Source organism: Miniopterus schreibersii (assembly GCF_964146895.1).
Source record: "Miniopterus schreibersii genome assembly, chromosome: 17".
NCBI lineage: Eukaryota > Metazoa > Chordata > Mammalia > Chiroptera > Miniopteridae > Miniopterus > Miniopterus schreibersii.
In genome coordinates, this window is record NC_138117.1 from 41,365,875 (window position 1) to 41,389,897 (window position 24,023).

Consider the following 24,023-nt stretch of genomic DNA (forward strand, 5'->3'; position numbering starts at 1 on the left):
TAAACAGCAAAGGACTTTGGAATTTGCCTATAGGGAAGGAGAGCAAGGGCGGTGGGGCCTGAGGAGAGGGTGCCCCACCCACTCTCCGCCAGGGCCAGGGGCCAGCGGGGGAGCAGCCCCAGGAAACAGAGCACATGGAAGGCAAGGCAGGACCGTGGTCCCCGCTGCCAGGAGGAAAGGGCAGGGGGAGCCTCAGCTCCTGCGGCAGCCCTAGCTGGGAGGGCCGGGGTTCCTGACACAGAGCAAGGGGCCATGGGGAGTGGAGGGAGGGATGCTCACCGCCTGCCCAGGATGCCCAGGTTTTCCAGGGAAGCCGATCTCTCCAGGTAAGCCCTGGGAAGGGAACCACATGAGACTGTCAGTCTGACCTCTTCAGAGATCCCTTCTCCCAGCACCTCTCCTGGCCCAGGCCCAGGCCTCTGGCTGTGATGATGCCCAGGGGGTCTATACCCCGGGGGCATCTGGCCATCCTTAGTGCAGCCACTGAGAAAGGAGGAATTGTCACGTCTCTAAAGTCAGCAAGCCTAGGGCTTGTGTGGTCTGCACTGGGGCCACCACCACATTCACGTCAACCTGGCGGGACAGGTGGAACCACCTCCCTCTGCAGAATGATTACTGGTCTGTCCCGCCCAGGAGTCTCTCCTCCCCTCCCCACGACAGAACTTTCCCAGCTGTACCTGAAGTGGGGGAGGGGAAATGGTGACAAATACCTGTCCTGGCCCTCCTGTGCCTCAGAGCCAAACCACACATTACTAAACGACACCCCAGTGGACAGCCCCAGCCTAACATGCTTCCTTTGAATGTCTCTAGAAAGACAACCAACATGCTACATGAGCTCCAGTGACATTTCCAATGTAAGACGCTCAAGGGCCAGAGAGTGAGAGGCTCTGGTGGCTGCAGGCAGGGTCTCCTGTGCTTGTGGCTACACGTGGAAATGTTCCTGGCTCCCACGGGCCACGAACCTCCATCTAAGTGCCAGTGAGAGAAAATCAAAGCCAACCTTACCGGGGAGCCTCCAGGTCCAGGAGGGCCAGGGACACCAGGTGGTCCTGGGGGGCCCTGTGAAGAGAGAGCATGGAGGGGGTCATGAATGTGAGTGCAGCAGCCTCCCGGTGATTCTGTCCTTTGAGAACAGAGGAGGGGAGGGGACACAGTGCCAGGGTGGGGCTTCAGCTTTATTTGTAATGTCTTATTTCTTTTAAACAAAAAAGAAAAAAGATCTGAAGTAAAGTTTACAAAACGTTAACATGTCCTATTGGGGTATATTGTGTATTCTGCTATATATTTTAACTCCAGGAACGTTTAAAATGAACACATATGCACATGCATGTATGAATACACACATGCAGTGGGTGAGCCCGCCAACAGAGGACTTCTGGGACAGAGGTTCCCAAACCTGATCAGCATCGTGTCACCCAGGTGGGTGACCGGGACCCGGTCAGAGCTGCCCTCCCTCCAGCATTGCGGTCGCAGGCCCTACGCAAGCTCTAGGAGGCATACCTGTGGCCTCTCCAGACATGGCCTCCTCCCTCACCTCCCTTCTCCCATGTGTCCACCCCTGAAATTGCCTCGTTTCCCAGGCGGAATGAATCACACACCCCCACGTGCTCAAGGCAGTGAAACTGTTCATCTGATCCATTTGCCCTCGAAGGCAGAGGCACCTCTTGTTCCCTCTGCATCTCGTTTCACAGGGTGACAACCCCAGGGCTTGGCATAGCGCCGGCGCTCAATCAGTGTTTGAACAAGTCAGCTGAATTCAAGAGGGAGCTAAGGGGAGGGCGGCGGGTTCAGAGAACAGTATCACTTCGCCACTAGAGGGCGGTAAATACTTAAAAACGGCAAAGGCGGCCGCGGCTGCTGCTGGGGCTGGGGCTGCGGACAGTTCCCTTTTTCTCCCTCTGGGGTCACACGTGAGTCAACAACTAGAAAGGGGCCAGAATTTTTTGGTAGCATCTGGACCTGTTCCCTCTGTAGCTCACTCAGTCCTGGAGAGGCTCTGGGGGCAGCATCTACTTTTGTCCAAAGACATTTGCTTTGAGCTGGAGCAACCAAGGAGGCAGGCAGAGCGGAACAGTGGGTGGCCTGGACAGGTGCCAATGCAGGGCCCCCCAATGGCAGAGGGGGTGGAGGGCACCAAAGAAGCCTCCTGGTCTCATCCCTACTGCCATTCAGTCATACGCCACCCACGTGCTCCACCCAGCTCAGCCCTACAGGTGACATAGGACCCACTTTCCCGAAGGTATGTTCCAGGCGATGTTTTTGTTTCAACGTGACCTCTGCGGTCCTCACAGCCCCTCCCCCCATGCTTATCCGAGGCCCCTCCTCACCACACGTAGCCCCTCTGTGCTGGCTGTTCGGGGCTTTCCTCTGCTTCCCTCCGCACGTTTCCAGGGCAGCGGCTGCCCTGGGCTGTTCCGGGGGGCCGGCTCATGGCTCTGCCCGCCTCCCCCTCCTCCTCCATCTCCTGCCAACTGCTGCGGGCTCCGTCTGCATGCCCCAGAGTTTACAGCGGGCTGGAGTAGCCAACCTTTAGTCATCTTCTACTGGAAACTAAACCTCCCTATGTGACAATGAAAATTGAGGCCCAGAGAGGGCAAGGGCTCCACCTGAGGTCACACAGGCATCATCTCCGGTTGATCCTGAGTGGTCAGGCTCCAGAAAATAACCTGGGGGGAGCTTGTCATAAATACAGGTGCACAGGCCCCTTGTTTGGTCTCTGAGGCATAGGCCTGGGACACGTCCCAGGGGTCAGTGACTTTGGAAACACTCCCTAGGTAATTGTGGAGAGCCACCAGGTCTGGGAATTACCTGCTAGACCAACTCTATGTGCCACCCCTAACTGCTGATGACACTACAAGACAAGGTACAAGAATGGACCCCTGAAAGGAGCAACCCCCCTGGCTCCCTTTTAGTGCCTGCTCGGCCGCCCAGCTCCTGTTGGTCCTCACACCGATGAGCTGGGACTTGGAGGAAAATGAACCGATACTGGACAAAGCTGCCATTTAGACACAATGACCCTGATCCCTTCTCCCTCCCCACCCCTGCACCCCACCCTTGTGACGTGCCTACACCCCTCCTGTCACAGCCTGCTCCACCCGTGAACACCACACTCTCCTGAAAGACTGTCTATGTTTGAGTGAAACAAGAACCGGGGCTAACACAGGCTCGAAGGTGGAGTCCACCTCCTGTGGGACCCGCAGCACCTGGTTCGTTGCTATGCACACAGTAGGGACTTGATAACTGCTTGCTTGATACTGTGAGCTCAGGAACAAGAGAAATCTTACACAGCGATTATCCTAACAAGTGCAGGAGCTGTTTACAGAGAAGGAAAAGATGCTGGAAGCAGGTGCAAACAGCTGTCAGAGTGGAAACCGCCTCCAGCAGGTGCCCCAAGGGGGTGGGCGAGTGAGTTGCCTGCAGAGTCCTTTGCAATTGAGGGGAAGCTTCTGGCAAGTCCAGGTGGGAAATGTGTGGGGAGATGAAATAGCAATCAAGATACAATTTCAGCCAGCCTGCCCTGGTGCCCCCTGACCCTGCTCCAGGCGGGCGTTACACTGGGCCTTCTGGTGGCCCCGCAGGGACACAGAGGTGGAAGGAGCTCTGCCCCGAGCAGCTGGCAAACACCTCCAGTAAGGCTGCCACCAGCCTTCTCCAGGTTTCCAACACTCGTGCAGGGTAGAGGCATGCATCTGTTTCTGTCCCAGTCTGGAAGCCACCAGGCAGGAGTAGGGCCTGGAAACCACGACTGTCTCTGCACCTTACTGAACTGCAGCCCAGCCCAGGCAGGGTCACCCTCCTGGGACACAGGACGCCCTCCACCAACACTCGCTGAGTCACGAGGTGGCAGTTGAGGCCTTTGACCTCACAGGGCTCTGACCAAGGACAAATGGCCTGACTGCTACTTTAGCATTGGAATTAAAGAAGATAAATTAGAAGGTTATTTTGGACTAAAACTATTTGACTATCACTACCATTATTAGTGCTAGCAATGCTCACATAAAGAGATGAAAGAATTTGGTTTAAGATGGCCTGGGTCAAATGCTGGGTCACCTCATGCTACCTGAACGGACTTGGGCAAGGACATCGCTTCCCAGAACCTCCATCTCTCCACCATAGCAGAAGGTTGGAGGCCCCTCTCCCATCGCTGTAGTCGGGGTAATGAGGGGGAAGGCGTGCCAATTAGCCCAGCCCCTGGGAAGCTTCCAGAAACCTGACTTCACTCCCTTCTCTTACTGATAAACATATTTAAATAACCAATTAATCTAATTATTAATGAGTAACAAATTAGCCAATAGATCTAAATGTTAACAAAATAATGACTGTTTTAATTATTACTAATGAAAGGAGGAAAGTAATGACTCTGCCCATTCACTAACCATCGGTCTAATACCAGTGGCACAACATTTGATCTTCCTAATGCGACAGTGACCCCGCAGTTATTTAATGTGATCAGTAATGATAACGATGATACAAAAAAATGACCAATTAACCTAATTATCATCAATAAAAGCGTGGCCAATAGTTATTCCTGACAGGCACCTGGCTCTGAGTGGTGCCGATTTATGAGGCTGGAGTCTGCAGGTGTGAGAAGGGTGGTTAATCGGCGTGGCAGCCACGCCCCTGTGCTGCTCCAGGATGTTTGCTGCGGGGAAGCTGGCACAGCTGAGTCCTCTCCCCCACGGAGGCCCCTGGCACAGCCGTGACACCTGCCCGCCTCAGCAGTTTCTGTGGGGGCCCAGGCTGCAAGCCCCCCCGCCCTCTAGCGCCAGCCCTTCACCTGGCTGCATTCCCATCCTCTCCAGGCCCTCCCGGGTGGCGGCACCAGCCCTTCACCTGGCTGCATTCCCATCCTCTCCAGGCCCTCCCGGGTGGCGGCACCAGCCCTTCACCTGGCTGCATTCCCATCCTCTCCAGGCCCTCCCGGGTGGCGGCACCAGCCCTTCACCTGGCTGCATTCCCATCCTCTCCAGGCCCTCCCGGGTGGCGGCACCAGGCAGCACAGCCTGCAAGTGCTTGACCAGGCAGGAGACAGGTGTCCTGCCTGTTTTCCCTAACCGGCTACCGGGACACAGAAGCCACCACCTAGGCATCGTGAATGTGCACATTTACCCTAAAACATTCTGGCAGGTGACATTTCCCACCTTTACAAGGAGGCACCAAAGCCACCCGTGGGGCTTCCTGGCCGAGGCTGCGGTGCTGGCTCGGCCTGTTGCACGCAGAGCTAGCGGGACAGCGGGCTCTGCTCCTTTAGATTTTAAATGGGACAAGCATTCTTTTCTCACGGTGGTTATAAAGAATACACACAATTATACGTGGGCAATAAAGAAAGTGTGTGACGACAGCGGAAACAAAGACAGGTATCTCCCTTCTGTCTTCTCTGCAGAGAGAAAACTATCCCTTAGATTCCCCTGCAACAGAATCGACCTTGCGTAGTGCAAGAGCCCTCCTCTGGGCCCCAAGACAGGCTGACCACCCCTCTCCCTGAACCGGAGCTCCAGCAACCCCTCTCCCCAAGCTGGAGCTCTGACCACCCCTCTCCCCAAACCGGAGCTCTGACCACCCCTCTCCCCGAACCCTGCTCTCTGATCGTCCCGCTCTGTCTGTGGCTCTTTCTGCCCCACTAATACATGGCTCCTGCAGGCACAGGTAAGAGCTGCTACATCCCAGGGCTAATGGGTGCTGACTAAATACTTGTTAAATCAATGAATCAATGAACAAACATGGATGGCAAGCTGGAGAAAACCTTGGCCAGGCCCAGGAAAGGTGGGTGGGCAGATATGTCAGGCGGAGTAAATTCGAGATGGACAGATGCCCACCATGTTAACACCTGCCCCTAGTTCAGGTGTAGTTGGCTTGAATGCAGAGCTGAGCCCATCGGGGAGGGACCTGAGCCAGGGTGCCAGGGAGGACACCCCACAACCTGCACAGGCCTGGTTCTGAAGCACAGAGATCCCTGAGTATATCGGGGGCCCTATTTCTGGCAATATCCTTGCCACTGGGCATCTGAGCATATGTATGTCTGCAGCCTCTAGCTCAGTGCCCAGCACTCAGTAAAGATTTGCTGAAGGAAAATGACCTCAACATTTAAAATGAAAAAAGTAAATATATTTTCCAAGGTAGAAAACAAACCTGGGCTTAAAGCAATCTGATGGAGCTTCGCCGTGGCGAGTCGCTGAAACGCTCAGGCTTGGCTCGCTGGAGGAGAGGGGTGGGAGCAAATGCAAAAACGTCCTGTTTTTCACTTTTAACATTCAAGTGCCACGTGAATGCGGACTCTTTGGAGGACCGTGAGTTGTGATTGGTTTTGTGCTCCCTTATTCCACGCTCTGTCCTGACCCAACAGCAGGGTGCTCGAGGGAAGCCTGAGACTGCTTGGGGGTGGCCATCACTCACGGGGACGCTGCGTTAGCAGCAGCAGAAGCTGGATCCAGAAGTGCCACAGGCAGTTCCCCTGGGTGGGCACCTGCCTGCCACCCAGTGCCCGACAGATGGGTGGCCACCACCAAGGAGGGAAGGGTCCAGGACAGGTAGGTGCTACAGCCGTTTGCTTGAGGGGACCCAGATGGAGGAGCCCCTTAACGACTCGCGCCCACCTGCCGGCTGGCACCACCTCCAGGAGAACAGGGACAGCCTCCCTACCCAAGCCCGCCGCGCCTCAGGACCGCCTCACCTGCTCTCTGGCCTCCTTTTCAATGACAATTATTATTTTTAATGAGACATGAGACTGGAGTTCAGAAGGTTAAGTAAGCTGTCCAGGAGGCCCAGCGGAAAGTGCGGGGGCTGGGTGTGAACCCAGGGCGCTGTGACGCTGAGGGTGCGCCCCTCATGGGTGTGGCTTCCCAGGAGTGTACTGATCCAAGTGGAAGGCTGGGGCGAGGGAACTGGGTGAGCTTCGGTGCAGGAGGCAAAGGGGAGACTGCGGGGAAGCCTGAGACGGACATCACCCATGCTGCCCACACGGAGTGAGGCTCACGGGGACACAGCATTTACAAGTCAGCGGACCTGAGAGTCTTTAGGGGCAAGGTCACCTGGGCAGTGTGGATGGCATCTGCTTAGCAGCCAGTGGCCCTGAGCATGGCTCTGCATATGGGGATCTCGCTTTTCATCTGTGGAATGGGGATGGTGCCCCAAGCCTGCCCACCTGGCGGGGTGGCTGTGGAGGCCCACAGGGGACCACCAGTGATGGCACATGGGGAAGATGTGGGGGCAGGAAACTGGGCGACACAGGGGGAGGAAGTGACCCCAGAGCTGAGCCTGAAAGACAGGTGAGAGTTAGGGGAAGAAAGAGGGTGGGTGTCCAAGGAGTGAGGCAGGACCTGCCTGGGAACAGAGGCTTTTGTGACTGGGGCCCCAACTCCATCATTTTACAGATGAGGAAACCGAGGCCTGGAGGGCGAGGGGACTTGGCCAATGTCACACACAGTGTGTGGGAAGTCAGACTGAGACCAGGACACAGATCCCTTGGCCCTAAGTAGTGACTGTCCTTTTGAGTGTTCCAGCCCCTTGGCCAAGCCCCTCTCAATGCTGAAGTCACCGTCCAGCCTCCCCGAGGGCCTCTCCACACCTGAGCAGAAGCTGCTCACCGGCCTCCCCTGAGGAACAGCCTCCGGCCCGCCGGCCAGCTGCACGCTGGGCGTCCGGGACACCTGGTCCTGGGCCCCGCCCTGTGTCTCCACCATTCCCCTTCTCACAGCCCTGGCCATCGCTTGTCCGCCCTCCTCTGGACCGAAATCCCTCCAGGAGAGAGAGCAGAGGGCGTTCTCCTGGCGCACGAGGGGAGGCAGAGGGAGAAGGGCGGGTGCCGGCCTAAGGAGCGTCCTCCTTAGTGCGCCGAGGAGGGGCCCCAACAGAGCCTGGGTACCAACCTGAGAACTGCTACCTGGCCATTCACGTAACCTGACAGAGCAGCTTCTACAGAAGAGGGTTTGCAGAGCGGTTACCTGCGGCCCCAGCGGTCCAGGCAGTCCGGGTGCACCCACTTCACCTTTCTTGCCCTGAGTGCAGAAAAGAAGGAAAGTTAGCGGGCGGGCGGGCGGAAGGCAGCCCCAAGGCCGCGTGTCCGAGGAAGCTGCAGGCTTGCTTTCTGTGCGGATGACCAGGCTGTCCCCTGCGAGGCCCCACAGAGAGGCCGCCTGGGATCGGGAACAGGCTCCAGCTGCGGGTCAGGGAGGCTCAGCTTTGGATCCCAGCTCTGTTCCTTACATGATTTTGGTCACACATGGCCCCAAATTCAAAGAGGAAAGGTATACCTGAGGAAAATCTCCTTCCTGTCCTGCCCTCAGCCATTCAGCTCCTTTCCTTGAAGGCAACTCCTCCCAGCAGATGGATAATCTTCCCTCTGCTCAAAACACTGCATTGTGCCAGACTCCAAGGACTTCGTCCATTCTGCCCATGACCACGCTCTGGCCACCTGCTCTCATCTCCTTGTACCTCCACTCACTCCAGGCGCGGGCCTCCCTCCACCTTGAACATGGCAAGCACTCTACCACCTCAAGGTCTTTCCACCGGCTTCCCCTTCTGCTGGATGCTGGTTCCCCAAGAGTCCCATGGACCAACCCTCACATCAGTGGCCTCTGCTCCAAAGCCCCTCACCTGAGTGCCCCCTTACCTAAGCACTCCGACTGTCACACAGGCCCTGCACCCTGCTCTGCTGTCCTCTGCTTGTGTCACTACCACGTGCACCATCGATGTGTGTATGTAGTTATGGCCTGCCCACCCCATAAGATGAAGTCTCTTGAAAACAGGCTTGCTCTGTTTTTGTCCCTGTTGCACCCATGGGCCCGGGACTGTGCCGGCCACATGGTAGAAACTCAAAACCCATTTGTGGGCTGGATAAAGAAACTGTGCTTTTGAGACCAACATGTTTCTGAGCCAGGATGATGCAGTGGGAACAGCAGGGGAAGGTTAGAGAGGAGCGATGTCAGGAAGGGAAGACACAGACGAGGGATTCACTGAGTTGTAGAGAAAGGGAGCTGGCCTGACTTAGAACCCTCTCATCCACAGCCCTGAGCTGGGCAACAGTTCCCGGCCTCCTTCCTCAGAAATGGAAACCAGACACACCAACGCTCTCTCCAGACACCCTCCACGGGCTTCAGGACGTTCCACAGAGAGTCAACAGGCAGTTCCCTGAAGATGAAACCATTTTCCCTCAGTCATGGGAATGGCCTGTGAATCAGGATCAGAATCCAGAACCCAGGCCTGCAAGGTAGCTATCTGGAGGGAAGACTGAGGGCCTGGGGAACTGGAACATTTAGAGGTCGGTAGGAAAGAATCAGAGGGAAGACGGGGTGTGGAGGCTATGATAGAGCAGAATTACCCATTAAACGCCACTTGCCCTGGGGACGTGTGGGTTTCCCTCTCACACGTCACCCTGTTAGCTCCCGAGGGAAGGTGTATGAGGTCTCACTCTCTGCTTCCCTGGCTGGCATGGAGGTCTTATGCAACGACATTACTAATGCTCCATGGACACCTCATGTGGGACGACATCTTCAGACGGCATGGAGTCAAGAGGGGCCCCCATGCCAGGGAGGAAAAATGTTACCTGAAAAAGGAGAAATATGGGCAGGGAGAAGTGGTGTGGTGCGAAAGAGGGGGAGCCAGGAAAGGCGACTAGAGAAGCAGACATCCCAGGAGTTAGGTTTTCAGCGAAAAGGTGGCTGGAGTCCAGAGAAAGAAAAGTGTCAGGAGTCTGATCACAGAGGTGTCATAAGGCAGCCTCTCCCCCAAGAGAGGCATGATCTTTCATGGCTCACCCGGGAAGGTGCACCACCCAGAGGGACATCTGGGTAGCACCTCCGGCAGGCCCCAAGCCCTGCACCACGCCCAGCACTGCCTGCCTGCAGGCACAACCACAGGAGCATGGCCTGCTCACCACCCAGTTCGTTCCCTCCAGACTCTTCTGGGCCAACCTATGCTACCAGGTAATTCCTCCCAAATGACGGATTAACTCAGTCACCTCTTCCACCTCTAACACAGGCAGAGGCTCCGCTTACCTAACAGACAGGACATCTGAGCTGTGCTATTTGGAAACCACCAGGCACTGTGATTCTGGCCTGCCTTCCGAGTCCAGTGCCCATGCTCCCATCTCCGAAGCAGTAGCTCCAGTGGGCTGCTTAGATTGGCCCCCAAAGACTCCCTTAGGACTTCTGGCCTCTGCAATGCTGCCCATTCTGCTACCTCTGTCTGTAACCCTCTCCCTCCATCTCAGCTTGAAAAATCATACCCCAGTCCAGTGCCACCTCTTCAAGGAAGACCCAGCAATCAGGAGGAATAACGGCAAATATGGCAAAAACATACGTGAGATATAAATTCCCCAGTGCTTCCCAAGAGCTAATGAGTAAAACCTGCCAGGGATGGGGTAGAAGCTGTACTTAAGCAGTTATGAGGACTTGGCCACTCACTACAGTCATGTGCTCTTTCCCCAACCCTTTCCTCTGCAGCCCTGAAAAGAAAGGAGTTCCAAACCCAAGGCAGATGGGGAAGGGCAAGCCACTCAACTTGCTGAGTCTTAATTTTCCTGTGTGGAAAATTATAATTGCTCTAATTATCTAAAAAGACAGTAGTGGAAGAAATAGTTCAATATTTGAAGAACTAATTTATAAAGCATAATAAAGTATCATGCAAATGTAACAGAAAATTATGAGAATGAGGAGGAAGATGGTGGTGATAGTAAAAATGAAAACAGCAGGATTCTAGCTCCTGAGTCCCCATCATGGGTGAGACCATGTGTCAAACAAATCTAGGTTCACAACTGCTACGTCCTAGCAATGCTGTGGAGATTAACTGAGAGAATGCTCAGAGTGTTTAGCACAGGATCTGACATTAGGGAATGTATAGCAGTAATGGTGTTGGTAGTAATGATGGTGGTAATGGTAGTGATGGTGGTGGTGGTGGTGGTGATGGTGGTGGTGTTGGTGTTGATGGTAAGAGTGAGGGTGATTGTGATGGTGGTGGTGGTAGTGGTGGTGGTAGTGATGATGGTGTTGGTGTTGGTGGTGATGGTGGAGGTGATGGTGGTGATGGTGGTGGTGTTGGTGGTGATGGTGGAGATGGTGGTGGTGGTGGTGATGCTGGTGGTGGTGGTGATGGTAAGAGTGAGGGTGATTGTGATGGTGGTGGTGGTGGTGGTGATGGTGGTGGTGGTGATGGTGGTGATGGTGGTGGTGGTGGTGATGCTGGTGATGCTGGTGGTGGTGGTGATGGTAAGAGTGAGAGTGATTGTGATTGTGGTGGTGGTGATGGAGGTGCTAATGGTGGTGGTGATGGTGGTGGTGGTAGTGATGATGGTGGTGGTGTTGGTGGTGATGGTAAGAGTGAGGGTGATTGCGATGGTGGTGATGCTGGTGATAGTGGTGGTGGTGGTGAGAGTGAGGGTGATTGTGATGGCGGTGATGATGGGGGTGGTTGTGATGGTGATGGTAAGAGTGAAGGTGATTATGATGGTAGTGATGATGGTGGTGATGATGGTGGTGATGGTGATTGTGATGGTGGTGGTGATGGTTGTGATGGTGGTGATGATGGTGGTGATGGTGATTGTGATGGTGGTGGTGATGGTGTTAATGGTGGTGATGGTGGTGATGATGGTGGTGGTGGTAAGAGTGAGGGTGATTTTGGTGGTGGTGGTGGTGATGGTGGTAGTGATGGTAGTGATGGTGGTGGTGATGATGGTGAGAGTGAGGGTGACTGTGATGGTGGTGATGATGGTGGTGGTGATGGTTGTGATGGTGGTGATCATGGTGGTGATGGTGGTGGTGAAGACGGTAGCTTTAGTAGTGGATGTAACAGTAGCTATGTAACCTCTGCATTTTGGACATACTTGGCTGTGAGGATTTGAGAAGTGCTGACCAGGGCAAGTTTTGCAGCAGCAAAGAACTATTTTGTTAACAATAAGCCTGTTGCTTGTCGTTTTTCTTTTCTTCTCTTTTAAATTGCTACCCAATACAATATCTGGGCAAGTGTTTGCAATTTATCACGAGGGCAGATAATTCAGGCCATTCCGAAAGCCAGAATGCTGAGTGGGACCAATGTTTCCAGCACCACCCTTCTGCCCATGGAGCTTATACTTTCAGAGCAGCGGTTCCTCTCCATCCAGGACGAGTTAACAGCCGTGTGAGAGGCCATCAGCAGATAAAGGAATTGCTTGTGCAAGTGATTCTAATATGTGCCGTATGGTCTTGTGCTCAGTTCCTGTTCTCCCTGCCTCCAAATGTCAAATATGATTATTTTCTACTGGTCAGAGCCGAAACCAGGTGCTGTCCTCACATAAACCCTGGCCCGGTGCCATGAGATGAATCAAACAGTAGCCTGTGATCCCAACGACGCTGTTACCATCTGGCAGCGCAGGGAAATGCAAGAGGAAGGCTTTAAAAATTGTAAAGTAAAACAAATTGAACCCATTCTGCCCCTGACAAAAGACTGCTCATGTTTCTCTCCTTGAATCTAGTCGCAGTCAGAGCTGGTGGGCCTGGACGCTTTCCGCAATAGGAGACCCTCAGCTCCAAGAGCAGCCACCCAAGAGGAAAGTCGTGGGTGTTAGATCCACTCTAAAGAACAGGCACTGGCATCTAGTAAGGGGTCCTCAATCTCTGCAAGGCGCCCACTGCAAGGACTGTCAGTGTCCAGTTGAAGTCCTGGCATTATGTAAACACACACACACACACCCCATCCTAAAGCAAAAACAGCGGAAGGTTTAGAGCAAGGCAGACCTGAATGTCAATCCTTGCCCCACTATTTATAATCTGTATCACAAGGGTAATTTGATTTATACCTTTAAGCCTTGGTTTTCTCATTTGCAGGAGATTAAAACTGCCATCCCTCATAAGGTCCCTGTGAGAGTCAAGTGAGAAATGTGGGTGTAAACAACTTCCTAGCTAAAAGCCTGCGATCATCTGGTCACTTGTTTCCTTTCTACCTTGTATCAGTTCTACACCTGTATGGAGAGAGTCTATTTTTAAAAATATGTTCTTAAAACAACTGGCACAGTCAGGCACACCACGAGAAATTTGGGGGTCACTCTACTTTTAGGAAGAAGAGGAGAATCACATTTGATAGGGACAACAACAGTATCATTTATTGAAAAGAAAAACCAGAAGATATGGAGACAGCGATCAGAGAAACCAAAGAGATTGTCACTGGCCTGCGGGAGGAGCAGTGACAAATGCCTGAGGGCCCCGAGCAGGTAGGTCACTCAGTCTTTCTGGACATGAACTTTCTCACTGTCCATCTCAGGAATCCCCTTCCATCATGATGGTCCACAGCTTAGATATTCCAACATTTACACTAAATTTAAATGCCTGACAACATAGAATTCTCTTAAACAAAAATATTCTTTCTTTGTCTTGTCCCAAGAAGAGGAAAAAGGAAGTCCAGGTGGATGGTGGTGGGACTCAATGACAGAGCAAGGTCAAGGCAAAACACAGCAAAGGTACAGAAGGGACCAAGTGCTCTTCTTTAAAACTGTACATTCTGTGTCGGAGGTCAGAGCCCAGGTGACCAGACGCCCACTTCTGGGTCCTGAACTTCTCCCACCACCCAACTGTGCTGGCTGCCCAGGAAGCGGCATTTGTGAGTGGCTCACTCACTCTTGCACACTGCTTGTGTCAGATGCTCCTTAATGCATTATAGAGTGATGCATATTTATATACAGGGTGTCCCAAAAAATGTAAACACACTTTCACAGCCGATAGCTCAATTATGAAAATGAAATGTATTTAAATACATACTGCCTTTATAATTATTCAAAGTGTATGTTTACATTTTTTGGAACACCCTATATATTATGTTTATATACTTTATGTGTTCATAAAATATGTTTGGTAAGTGTGAGGCCCTCTTCTACGTGCTGCAGATGCAAACATAGAGAGCTTTCTCGCGGACTCACATTCTAGTGGAGAAAACACAAATAACCTCATTCTCAGATAAGAAGACTGCCAGGTCAGTCCTGCACAGAAAACTAAACTAGGCCGCTGTGGGAGAGACAGGATGGATGGTTAGGGCATGGCCACATTGGGGGGAAATCAACCTCCTGGAAGCTGTTGGGTGTTCAAGGGTCCCGGTGGCCTCAAGCCGGCTGGTTCTGCTGTGGGCTGTTCTGGGTTTGGATTCAGCGGCAGCACCACCCGCTTCAGGTACGTGGCAGTGCCCCCAGCCAACCTGGCCCAAGGCCTCGCTCAGACCAGCAGGAGGAGCTGAGAACCTTCGGGGGGGGGGGGGGGGGGGGGCAGCACCTCCCCTACCTCCCCCAGGGAGGACCCAGCCAGGCGGCCGCTGCCTGAGGGGCCGGGGTGCACCTCCCGCCGCTCCCCTGGAGGCACAGCGGGTGCCTGGCTCCTGATCTTCCCCTTTCACTGTCATTGTGGAAAAATACCAGCTTTGTCCAAGTGCGTGCATTTACCTTGCTGGGGATTCCTCTGTCCGCCTGTGGCTAATCTCTAAAATAAGGGGCCCCACCCCTCTCCCACCCAGTATTTTAGCCTCAACTCTCAATCCCCAGGTCCCTGGGGCTGCGGCTTGTCACTGCCCCGCCTCTGCCGGAGCTACAGCCGGAGTGTGCTGACTTCAGGGTTCTGCAGTGATGTTTCAATGGCCACAGGTGAGTAGGAAATGACAGATCGCCACAAGGGACAGAGGGAATTTTTTGAGCAAGTCCTTGTGTCTTGGCTTCGCTGACTCAGCCAGAGGCTCCCAAACAGGGAGCAGCTTCGGCGCCCACACATCCCTCCTGCCTCTGCTCTGTGTTTCTGTAGATGCAGCCGCTGAGCCAGCAAAACCCAAGGGATGCCACAAAGCCCGAGTCGGGGGGCATCAACGACAACCGGAGGGCCCGGGGTCCCCAAAGACACGCCTGGTCCTCACCCTCCATCCAGTAAAGGAAGCAGGACAAGAAGGGAGCCCTGTGCTCCGCTGCACCTCTCGTCACCCTGCCTGGTGACGCTCAGCTCACTCTCCCCTGCAGACACTGGGTCCTTCGTTTCATGAGCTGTCTGACTCGGGGTCCCCCCTGCCCGGCCCAGGACAGCTGCTCCTCCGGCCTCTGGCTGTTCAGGGCCACCACCCTTTCTCTTCTGGCCACTGAGGTCATCTCCTAATGGCCTCTTTCCCTTGAAGGCTATTTAGAGTGTGAGCCGGGCCACAGCACTCTGTACCCCAGTCCTGCAGTGACCGAACTGCACCCAGAAATGCACGAGACAGGGAAAGTCTCGACACAAGAAGGGCACGCGATGAAACATTTTAATGATTTAGGTGGGATGGCAGCACTATGGTTTGTTTGGCTTCTTCTGTGTTTCCTTTCTTCTTAGAGATACAAGCTGAAATACTCAGAGAGAGTGATGCCCCAAACCAACCCAGTGGCATGGGGTGGGCGTCGGTATAAATTAAACAAAGTGGCCAGTGACTTGATAAGCACTGAAACGGGTTTGGGGTCTATATGGGTTCGTTTCTCTATTCGCTCTACTTTTGTGTATGTTTAATTTTTTCACAATAAAACATGTTTTAAAACATTCATTAACCCCACATTTCGTGCACAGTAGAAGCCTCGGTCCTCAGGCATGACCTGGCTCCCAGTTTCTCTAACGGCTTTGCCTCCTGCTGGCCCCTCGCTTGCTGCAGCCACAAGGCCTCTGTGCTCAAACACACCAGGACCTTCTCAAGCCGTGCCCTCTGCCCGCTATCCTCTCCCCCCGCTCAGCCTGTCCAGCTCCCTAGCTTCTGAGTCCCTGCTCAAATAAGACTTTCTCGGTGGGGTCATCGTGCAGTCTATTTAAATACTAATTACTCCGTGTCTTCCCCTCTCCTATCAGGTGTGAACGTCAGGAGGCAGGGCTCGAGTCGTCTCACTGAGGATCCCGCTCGCCTAGATGGACACCCGGACCCCGCAGACACTGAAGAAATATTTGTTGAATGGATGAATTTGTGGACAGAGGAAACGGGAAAAGAGAAGGGCCGGGGGGGGGGGGGGGGGGCTAGAGAAGAAAAATTGCAAAGATAAGACAGGAAAGAGAGACAGTAAAGGGAAAGGAGGGATTGTTCGGGGTCCCAATGAGATGCTGGGAAGCCTGAACCCGAAGCCGTGTCCCCACCCTTTACCCTGGGGAACAGTAGACTCCCGGACACGGGACGGCCTCTCCAGGCACTTCCTGCATCTGACTCACTCTCTGCAGGGCCCCGTGGACTCCTGCTGACACCTGCTCACTCCTGCAAGGCCACCTCTGAGGCCGCCTGCTGCCAGCCCCCACTCCCTCTCTCAGTGTCCTCCCCTCAAGCCGAGACCCGTCTCCTCTGAGTACCCACAGTCCTTATCAGTCCCCACCGAGGAATCTGGTCATCCGTTCCTATGTCTCAAGTCCCCGGCTGCGAGCTCCTGCAGGCAGATGCCTTTATCTCCTGGTGGTCTCCTGAAGCCCCGAGCAGGGTGCCTGTGAGCACAGCTGAGCTTTGCTGTCACACTGACCCGTGGAAGGAGAGAAGGGAGAAGCCAGGCTTCAGAGACATTCCCCTCAGCGGCCACCGCAGTGGCTGTGTCCCCTCAGAGGGCCTGCCCTGCATGGCTGGAAGGGAGTCAACAGCTCAGTGAAAGCGCCCTTCCCATCCTCGCCTCCCCGCCACCCCGGTGGCTTCCCCGGGTCCCCTGGCTTTATTCCTCCAATCTCCAGCTTGGCCTATTTCCCCAAGGCCCCTGGCCAGTGTCAAGGTTGGACCAGGCCAGGCCCACGCTGCAGGGTGGCTGGTTTTCTTCTTAGAAACAGAGGGTGCTTCTGGGGATGACAACAGCCATCCCTGGGGTTCACATGAACACTTTGGGAGGCCAAAGAAGTCATGAGCAAGGAGGCGTCGGCCTCGACAAGCAAGCTCCAAGCAAGGTGGCCCCCTCCCCTCCTTTGTAAGACTCAGTTAGATGAAGATATAGATTAAATACCTCCCCACCGCCATCGCCGCGCTGAGAGTTCCTCGCACCAACATACCCCAGGGAAAGTAATGCCTGTGGCATCGACGCGAGATGAAGCCGGGTTCCCCACAGGTCGGGTACAGGGCACGCAGACTGCCGCTGGCCCTCCAGGCTGCGCATGAGCAGGCTGGGGGAGTGGAGCCGCGACAGCTGCCCCCGAGGGCTGGGCCCCCCCAGGGCTGCTTGTTCTCACAACCTAGCTGGTGGGAAAGCCCTCCCGCTGTAACAAAGCCAACAGGCTCACAGTGACCTGAGGGGTCACACAGCTGCTGAGACTGGGACAGATGCACCTCACTGCAGTCAAGAATTCCCTCTCTCTACCATGGAGAGGGCCACCTGGCCTTGACCCAGTGACTGACAGAGAAACTGAGGCAGGGCTGGTGGTACAAACGGGAGGTGGTATATTCAAGGTCTTCTGGTGGGATAAGTGACTTCCATTCTCCCACTCAACACTCAGGCAAGACTCCTCTCCACATTTCCGAGGCTTTCAACATCCTCTCAGAATCTTGAGGGTTCAAGATGGTTAGTGGATGCAGAAGTGTTTGGACACCAAAGAAGGTACACTGTGGGTCAGGACAGGTTGGAGTCTATGCTGACTCATAAGCATGTCGCCAAATTCAAAACCGAGGTATAAAATGTGTTCAGAGGATAGCTCCAACGACCTTAGACAGAAAAATCCACAGCAAGCTCATAACACCAGCCACATCACAGAGCTACAGAATCTCCAGGCTCAGAGGGGCTATAAATGGGACTGGGCTGCCTCTGCCAGATGCCAGCACCCCACTCACACCCACCTGTCAGTGCTCGCCCAGCCTCTGAACCTAATCTTCCAGGGGCATGAGCTCACCACCTCCAGGGGCTGCGCAGCTCAGGCTCTGCACGGCTGTGCCCCGGGCCGTTCTCCATGTGAACTAGAGAAAGATGCTACACGCTGAAGGGCCGCAGTTAGCAAATGTGAACTTGAGTCCCTGCCCTGTGCCAGGCACCCTGCTGAGAACTGGGGACATAGAGTCGAGGGTCAGTCCCAGTCTGTTTCGAGGGCGCCAAGGAGGGCACCTAACTCAGGTGTGCCTCTACACCCCGTCACGTGACCCCTTAAACCACAACATCCCTTACAGCACGTGACCTTGTGTCTGCAGCTGTGCTTACAAATGAAACACATAAGGTGTGCAAGTCTAAAGAAGAAGACAGGTGCTAAATTACATTAAATTAAGTGGAATACAATGAGCTATTATGACATCCGATGGTCATATGGATGTTTAGATTAAAGTAGTTAATAGCCTGCTGTCCTTTCACCTATGACTTCTCTCATTCTTTCCCCAACAGTTAGCTCAAACATCACCTCTTCAAGAAGCCCGCTCCGCTCCCAGGGTGGGCTGGGTGCCCGGTCTGTGATCTCTCAGCACCTGGCTTCCTTCTGCCAGGGCTCTGATCACACTTGGATGTGAGTTTCTAAGTACATGGCTCAGGGCAGACAACAATCTCACTTCCATTTCCCCAGGACCCAGCTCTCAGCTGAACACTCAGGAGAGCCTAAGCCACGTGTGATGAACCCAATCTAACCCTTCAATCTATTCGTTTCCAGCTCATGAGCTGGCAGTGCCTCCTCTGTCTGAGCTGCTAAAATGAGGGCCAGAGTGGGTGAGCCGGGCATCAGAAAGGAAGGACAGTTTACTTACTCGGAGACCTTGCAAACCAGGAGGTCCCTCCTTGCCTTCTGGACCCATCAGACCCTTCAGGAGGGAAGAAAGACAAAACCGAGACAATGGTAAATACTGGGCTCGACACCACAGGTCTGCTTTGCCGCGCTATCACTGGGTGGGGAAATACTGTCCGTTCCAGTGGGGAGACTGAATGGGCAGTCTATAAAACTATAAAACTATAAATCTATAAAACTTTAAAGCATGTGCTCCCATCTGATCTAAGTATGTTTAATAACCAAGATGTAGCAACATTGTCCACACTTGAGAGGAGTAAGGACCGCATGCCTTGTGTTCGTGCTTTGCGTGGAGTGTGCCAAAAAAAAGCCCCGGAGCCCAAGGGTCCAGCTCTAGCCTCTGCTCTTCCCCAGCTCAGCAGGAACTGGCTAAGTATCTGACCCCCGGTCATTAGCCGTATGCAAAATAGGGTAGCCTGCACAGATAAGTAACTGCGAGATCATTTCAAGCAGGCAAGGAACATCGGGGCGGGGAGAGGTCCTAGTGGCTTGATTCAAGTCCTGCCCCAGTCCCCACGCCGTGGATCTGCACTGCGACCTCAGACAGGCCCCTTGGCAGCCCCGAGCCGAGGTCAGCTCAGCTCCAAGGTGAGGCTGGTACATGACACCCGCCTGCCACATGGCCGGGAGAGCCACGTGAAGAAAGGGTACAAAAGCCTGACAGCACCCAGCCCTCCTGACGGCACCTGATTTATACCAAATGATGACAGTTAGAAGGAGGCACGGGTGTGAGTGGGCAAAAGAAACCCTCGGGATCAGCTGTGACTGTTCCCGACGCTCCGGGGAATCTGGCCAGAAGCTGGGGCTTGGCCTTCCCATTCCCTCCTCTTCGGTAAACATTATCACCACACAGAGAGCTATTGCTGCCAAATTCTGCATAGCTATTAAGTGACCCTATTTAGATCCCAGGTCTTTTCTCTTAATAACACCATGGAGATGTTAACATAAATGGACAAGCTGCGGTGATTAAGGCTGAAATCTCCCGTCATCACAGGATTATTCTGTTGAGCTCAGGGGACACAGAGAGGCAAGACCCCATGGAAGTGACTTTTCTTTAAGCATCAAGGTGCACCTTGCATTTGATCTGTGAACTGGCCTCCCTTACAACTCAACCAGATGCTGTGAAACTACCAGGGCCGACTCATCTTGGGGAAGGTGCGAAAGGCATGCCTCCCGACAGCTCCAGCATCTGGATGCAGAAGGAGACATTCTGTTTCCTTTTAGAGGATGGGAGACGCTTTCCTCTCGCTAGGATTGCTAAACACACACTCGAAATCTTCCTCTCAACAGAAGTCGCCGAAGCCAGCTTCTCAGTTCAATTCGATCCAATGAATGTCTGGGGGCAACTGTTCTGAGGAAGGCCCTGGGCTAGGTGTCGCTGTGGATTCAAAAAGGACAGAAGTGGCCATGGATATGGGTACTGGGCTTAGGATAGAGCACTGCTTTGTACATGAGCTCATTGGACCCTCCCAGCACGCTGACGGCAGTGATGATGATAATAATGATGACTTCTAAGTAAGGAATGGAGCAATGAAGGACCAGAGAGGTTAAGTAACGCCATCAAAAACTCAAAGCTACATGGTGGGAGAATTGCGACTTGGAACCAGATGCCCTGGCTCCTAATCCCAAGTGCCTTCCATGGCCATGTTGCCCATAAGATCACACAGCAATCAGGTCCTACTCTAATGTCCCCTTTGAGTAGCTGTTGTGGGCCAACTCCACTCCATGCATGTGTGAGTTCCCACCATGTGATAAACTGTGGATTTAGAGATGGGAGAGATATTGGCCCTGGACTTAGAATCTTACAGTCCTGGTCTCTTCCCCCCTTTTAACTAGGCCTTCAGGTAGGTTGCTGGGGTTTATTATTTTTTTAAACTCCTTCCAAGGGAATTTCATCACCAACACCATGTGTTACTAAATCCACCCTATCAAGAGCATCTAGCCTGTAGGACCTCTGCAGAACCCGGGACCGCTCCACTGGGCAGCAGATCAGAGAGGCCGAGGTTTGCGAGCACTGAAGGTTCAGGACTCTGTCCTTGTTCTCTACACAACGGTCTGTGAGAATGATACAAGCAGAGCTCTCGTAATCACCTAGAGATCGCAAGGTGTGTTCACAGTTACTTTTTTCAGATTTCCTTCATTAAAGCATGAGATCAGTCCATGTGTTTTTATCTCTAGCACCAGCTTTAATATTTTGCTTGATAGAAAGTAGGTGCCACAAATGTTTGAAGTTTCTTCCCCTTCTCCCTCCCTCATTTATCATAACAAAATTTGCATGTGGGGAGAACCGCCTACTGTTATATCCCATGTCCCAGAGGCAGGGGTGAAGAGGCTGCCCGTAACTAAGCCGGGCTAAGCTTTGTTAGCTCCCTACTGCTTCTCAGGAGCCAGGGAGTAAAGTGGCCCCCGTAGCCCTCTCGGGAAGCGCAGGCCGCTGTGCGCTCAGGGGTGAAGAGTGCGCGTGACCGACAGGTCTGAGTTCAAAGCTCAGCGCTGCTTCTCAATAGCTTCGTGGCTCCCTGCAAACCACTCCACATCTCTGCGCCAATGTCTTCATCGGTAAAAAAGAAAAAAAACACCTTCACCCTTGCAGGCTTAATATGCATATGTCTGCAGGTAAAAATATGCTATAGTACAGGCATTCAGTACTGGCCAACTATGGATCTGAACTATCGATGCATAGAGAGAGCTAACCATGAAAAGATACTGCGTTGCCTACTTTAGATCTCACAACAGGGATAACAACGGCAAGCTCTGGAAACTGACCCTTCAGGAGGTTAAGTGGGACGTCTAAGGCTTGCGCAACAGGAGGCAGTGCTCCTGACATGAACTCCTTGATATGAAATTATTACAATTATACCGGGATGAAACATCTAATTTGCTTCTACTTTTACCTTAGCAAAGCCACGAGCATTTATCCTAATCAGGAATGGGCCTTGATGGTGTAATATAAATGTGATTTATGGACATTTCAAAGTAAGAATTGTCTTATTTCCTGCAGTAAAATACCACAACCTCCAAGAGACTCAGCATGTTTCCAGACGAGCGCAGAGAGGTCACCGACCCGTGGAATTTCTGGGTTCTTATTAATCATCCTGAGCCTCTGAGCTAGTGGCACACGCAATCATAGAGTCCCTGCAAATGGCCTCTTCCCAAATGGTTATTTATACATCATTAAATTCTTAATAGAGGGAGAAAGCAGAGGCTGGAGCATTCCAAGCCACTGTGAAGTCAGTGTCCCTCAGAAACCTGGGAGGAGCCATTGCACTGGGCATGACTCAACTGGCAGCGAAGCGTCCAATATTTTTATTCTGTTTTAGCTGAAGGGAAACTAAAATACCAGCATGAACATGAGAAACCCTGGTAATGACCTGTCTGGGATGGACGCTGAAGGCAGGTAGGTAGGCTCAGACACCTGGGCACTGCATTGCCTGTGGCCAGTCTCAGTGTCCTCCCACACAGGATGGTGACACCACCACTGACCACGTAGGGTAATGTCACGAGCTTAGGAATGATGCAGTGATCGGTAATGAGAAGGGCTGCTGCTCTCCAGACCTACAGGTGTGCAGAGCAGACCTGGGCTGGGAGGGGTGACTTACCGGCGCTCCTGGAGGCCCAGGTGGGCCCTGGTGACCCCGTGGTCCTGGAGATCCCTGGTAACACAAGCAAACATGCATTAGCCACGATCTCACTTCCATGTGACCGGGGCCACCACCACCCATAGCCCTTTGCTGAGGCAGAGTTCACTTCCAAAGTGCCCAGCAGGGCCCCCCAGGTACCCGGTGGGTGGGTACCTGTATGCCCACAGGAAGTCCACTGGACACATCGCAGCAAGACTCCGTCTGAATGCAACAAGCAGGTTTGACCCCATGCTGTGCCTTCTATTTCTGCTCCCATTAACACCCCACAATGGGAGGGGCCATGTCCACCTTACCTGCTCACCCTTCAGGCCCTCTCTCTGCACCTGAGGGACAAACCAGGTGTCAGCATAGATAGCACTGTCTCAATAGTCGAGCTTTCTCGGCTACATTAGGGTATTGGCAGGGCATGTTGTGTCATCAGCAATTTCTGACTTTTCTGATTTTATCCCATTTTGGTGTTCAAAGCCTTGGGCCCAACTTATATTTCAAGAGTTCTACCTCCTTCTCGGAGGCAGGGATTCTTCTGGCTACTCAGTTCTATCAACCTAGGTGCCCAGATTCCAGCCATTGAGGACAGTCCCACTTACCACAGAGCCCGGGACACCGGGGGGCCCTGCAGGCCCTGCATCACCCTGTGGAGAAATGACAAACACTCACCAGAGCGCACCCTTTGCCACCTCTCCCCACTGCTCCCCACTCCCCTGAGGCCCTTGCCTGGTCCTGCAAGCCCGCGAGCCCACTGCCTTCTCTGCATGCCACCTCGCAGGGCCATGGCGCCCGGTCTCCCTCCCTCTCGCGATACACTCAGATTCCTGTCAGAGGAGACTGGTCCCCTCCTTTGTCATACCCAGTCCAGCGCCTGGGTCTGGCTAGTGCTTTCAGGACATTCTCTGCTCCAGAGCAGCCCTTAGTCACTATTCAGGGAGCATCTGCAAGAACCACGCACTGTGTTCCACACACCAAGAGCAGCGATTGGACCTATGGCTCATCCCTTCTGCCAAGCCCGTGGTTCAGCATGTGGTCAGCGTTCAATAAGTATTTATCAGATAAATAACTGGCACAAATGCTGCGATGACCCCCATCCACTTCAACAAGCCGTGATAAATAAGGCTGGGTATGTCTCCTTCTCCATTTCCCCCAGGACACAGAGCGATGATGACTGTGGCTGGGTCAGTCCCCAGGCTGACCTACATGTTGGTTCTACGTAGGGCACATCTGTCAACTGTGGCAACAGAAATCCTCACTGTTATTACTCTGTTGCCTTATGGCTAAAAAGAGGACACTACCTGTAGCCAATGTCCCCATCTATGGCTTGGGGACATAACTTCATTTTCCCTAGAGGCTAGCTCAGGGGGTATGGGGGACATTCAAAAATTACTGTTGACAAAGTTGGCAAAGAATGAATGAGTCACTGAATAAATAGGAAAGCATCTACTAGAGCCTCAGGCCAGGGGGTAAGAATGAATGACTCAGGCATGTGTCTTCCTTCAGTGCATCTGCGGTCCTATGACATGGACAGACCATGTTTTCTCTGATACAGAAACTGATAGTCGCAGCTCCACTGTCTCCACCACTGCCTGAGACGTGGAAAAATCACCTCTCTTTCCATAGCAGCAGGTGTCCTAAAATCTCAATTGATAATGCTTTAAATAGACTTTAACTTGGAACAAGACACCCTACTTTTCTGGGCCTCTTTTCTTCATCTGTAAAAGGGAGGGGTTTA

At 53.3% G+C, this 24,023-nt stretch overlaps 1 protein-coding gene across 2 annotated transcripts in view; it reads right to left on the bottom strand.

The window, feature by feature from the left end:
- The window catches only part of COL22A1 (collagen type XXII alpha 1 chain), a 197,501-nt gene that overhangs the window by 78,708 nt on the left and 94,770 nt on the right, over positions 1–24,023 (bottom strand). For both annotated transcript variants that reach the window (XM_081116359.1, XM_081116358.1), the window contains 7 exons: positions 22,888–22,932; positions 22,594–22,623; positions 22,259–22,312; positions 18,622–18,675; positions 7,941–7,994; positions 1,006–1,059; positions 280–333 (listed from right to left, as the gene is read on the bottom strand). In XM_081116359.1, the coding sequence (XP_080972485.1) occupies positions 280–333; positions 1,006–1,059; positions 7,941–7,994; positions 18,622–18,675; positions 22,259–22,312; positions 22,594–22,623; positions 22,888–22,932 (345 nt within the window). The remainder of the gene's footprint in view (positions 1–279; positions 334–1,005; positions 1,060–7,940; positions 7,995–18,621; positions 18,676–22,258; positions 22,313–22,593; positions 22,624–22,887; positions 22,933–24,023) is intronic.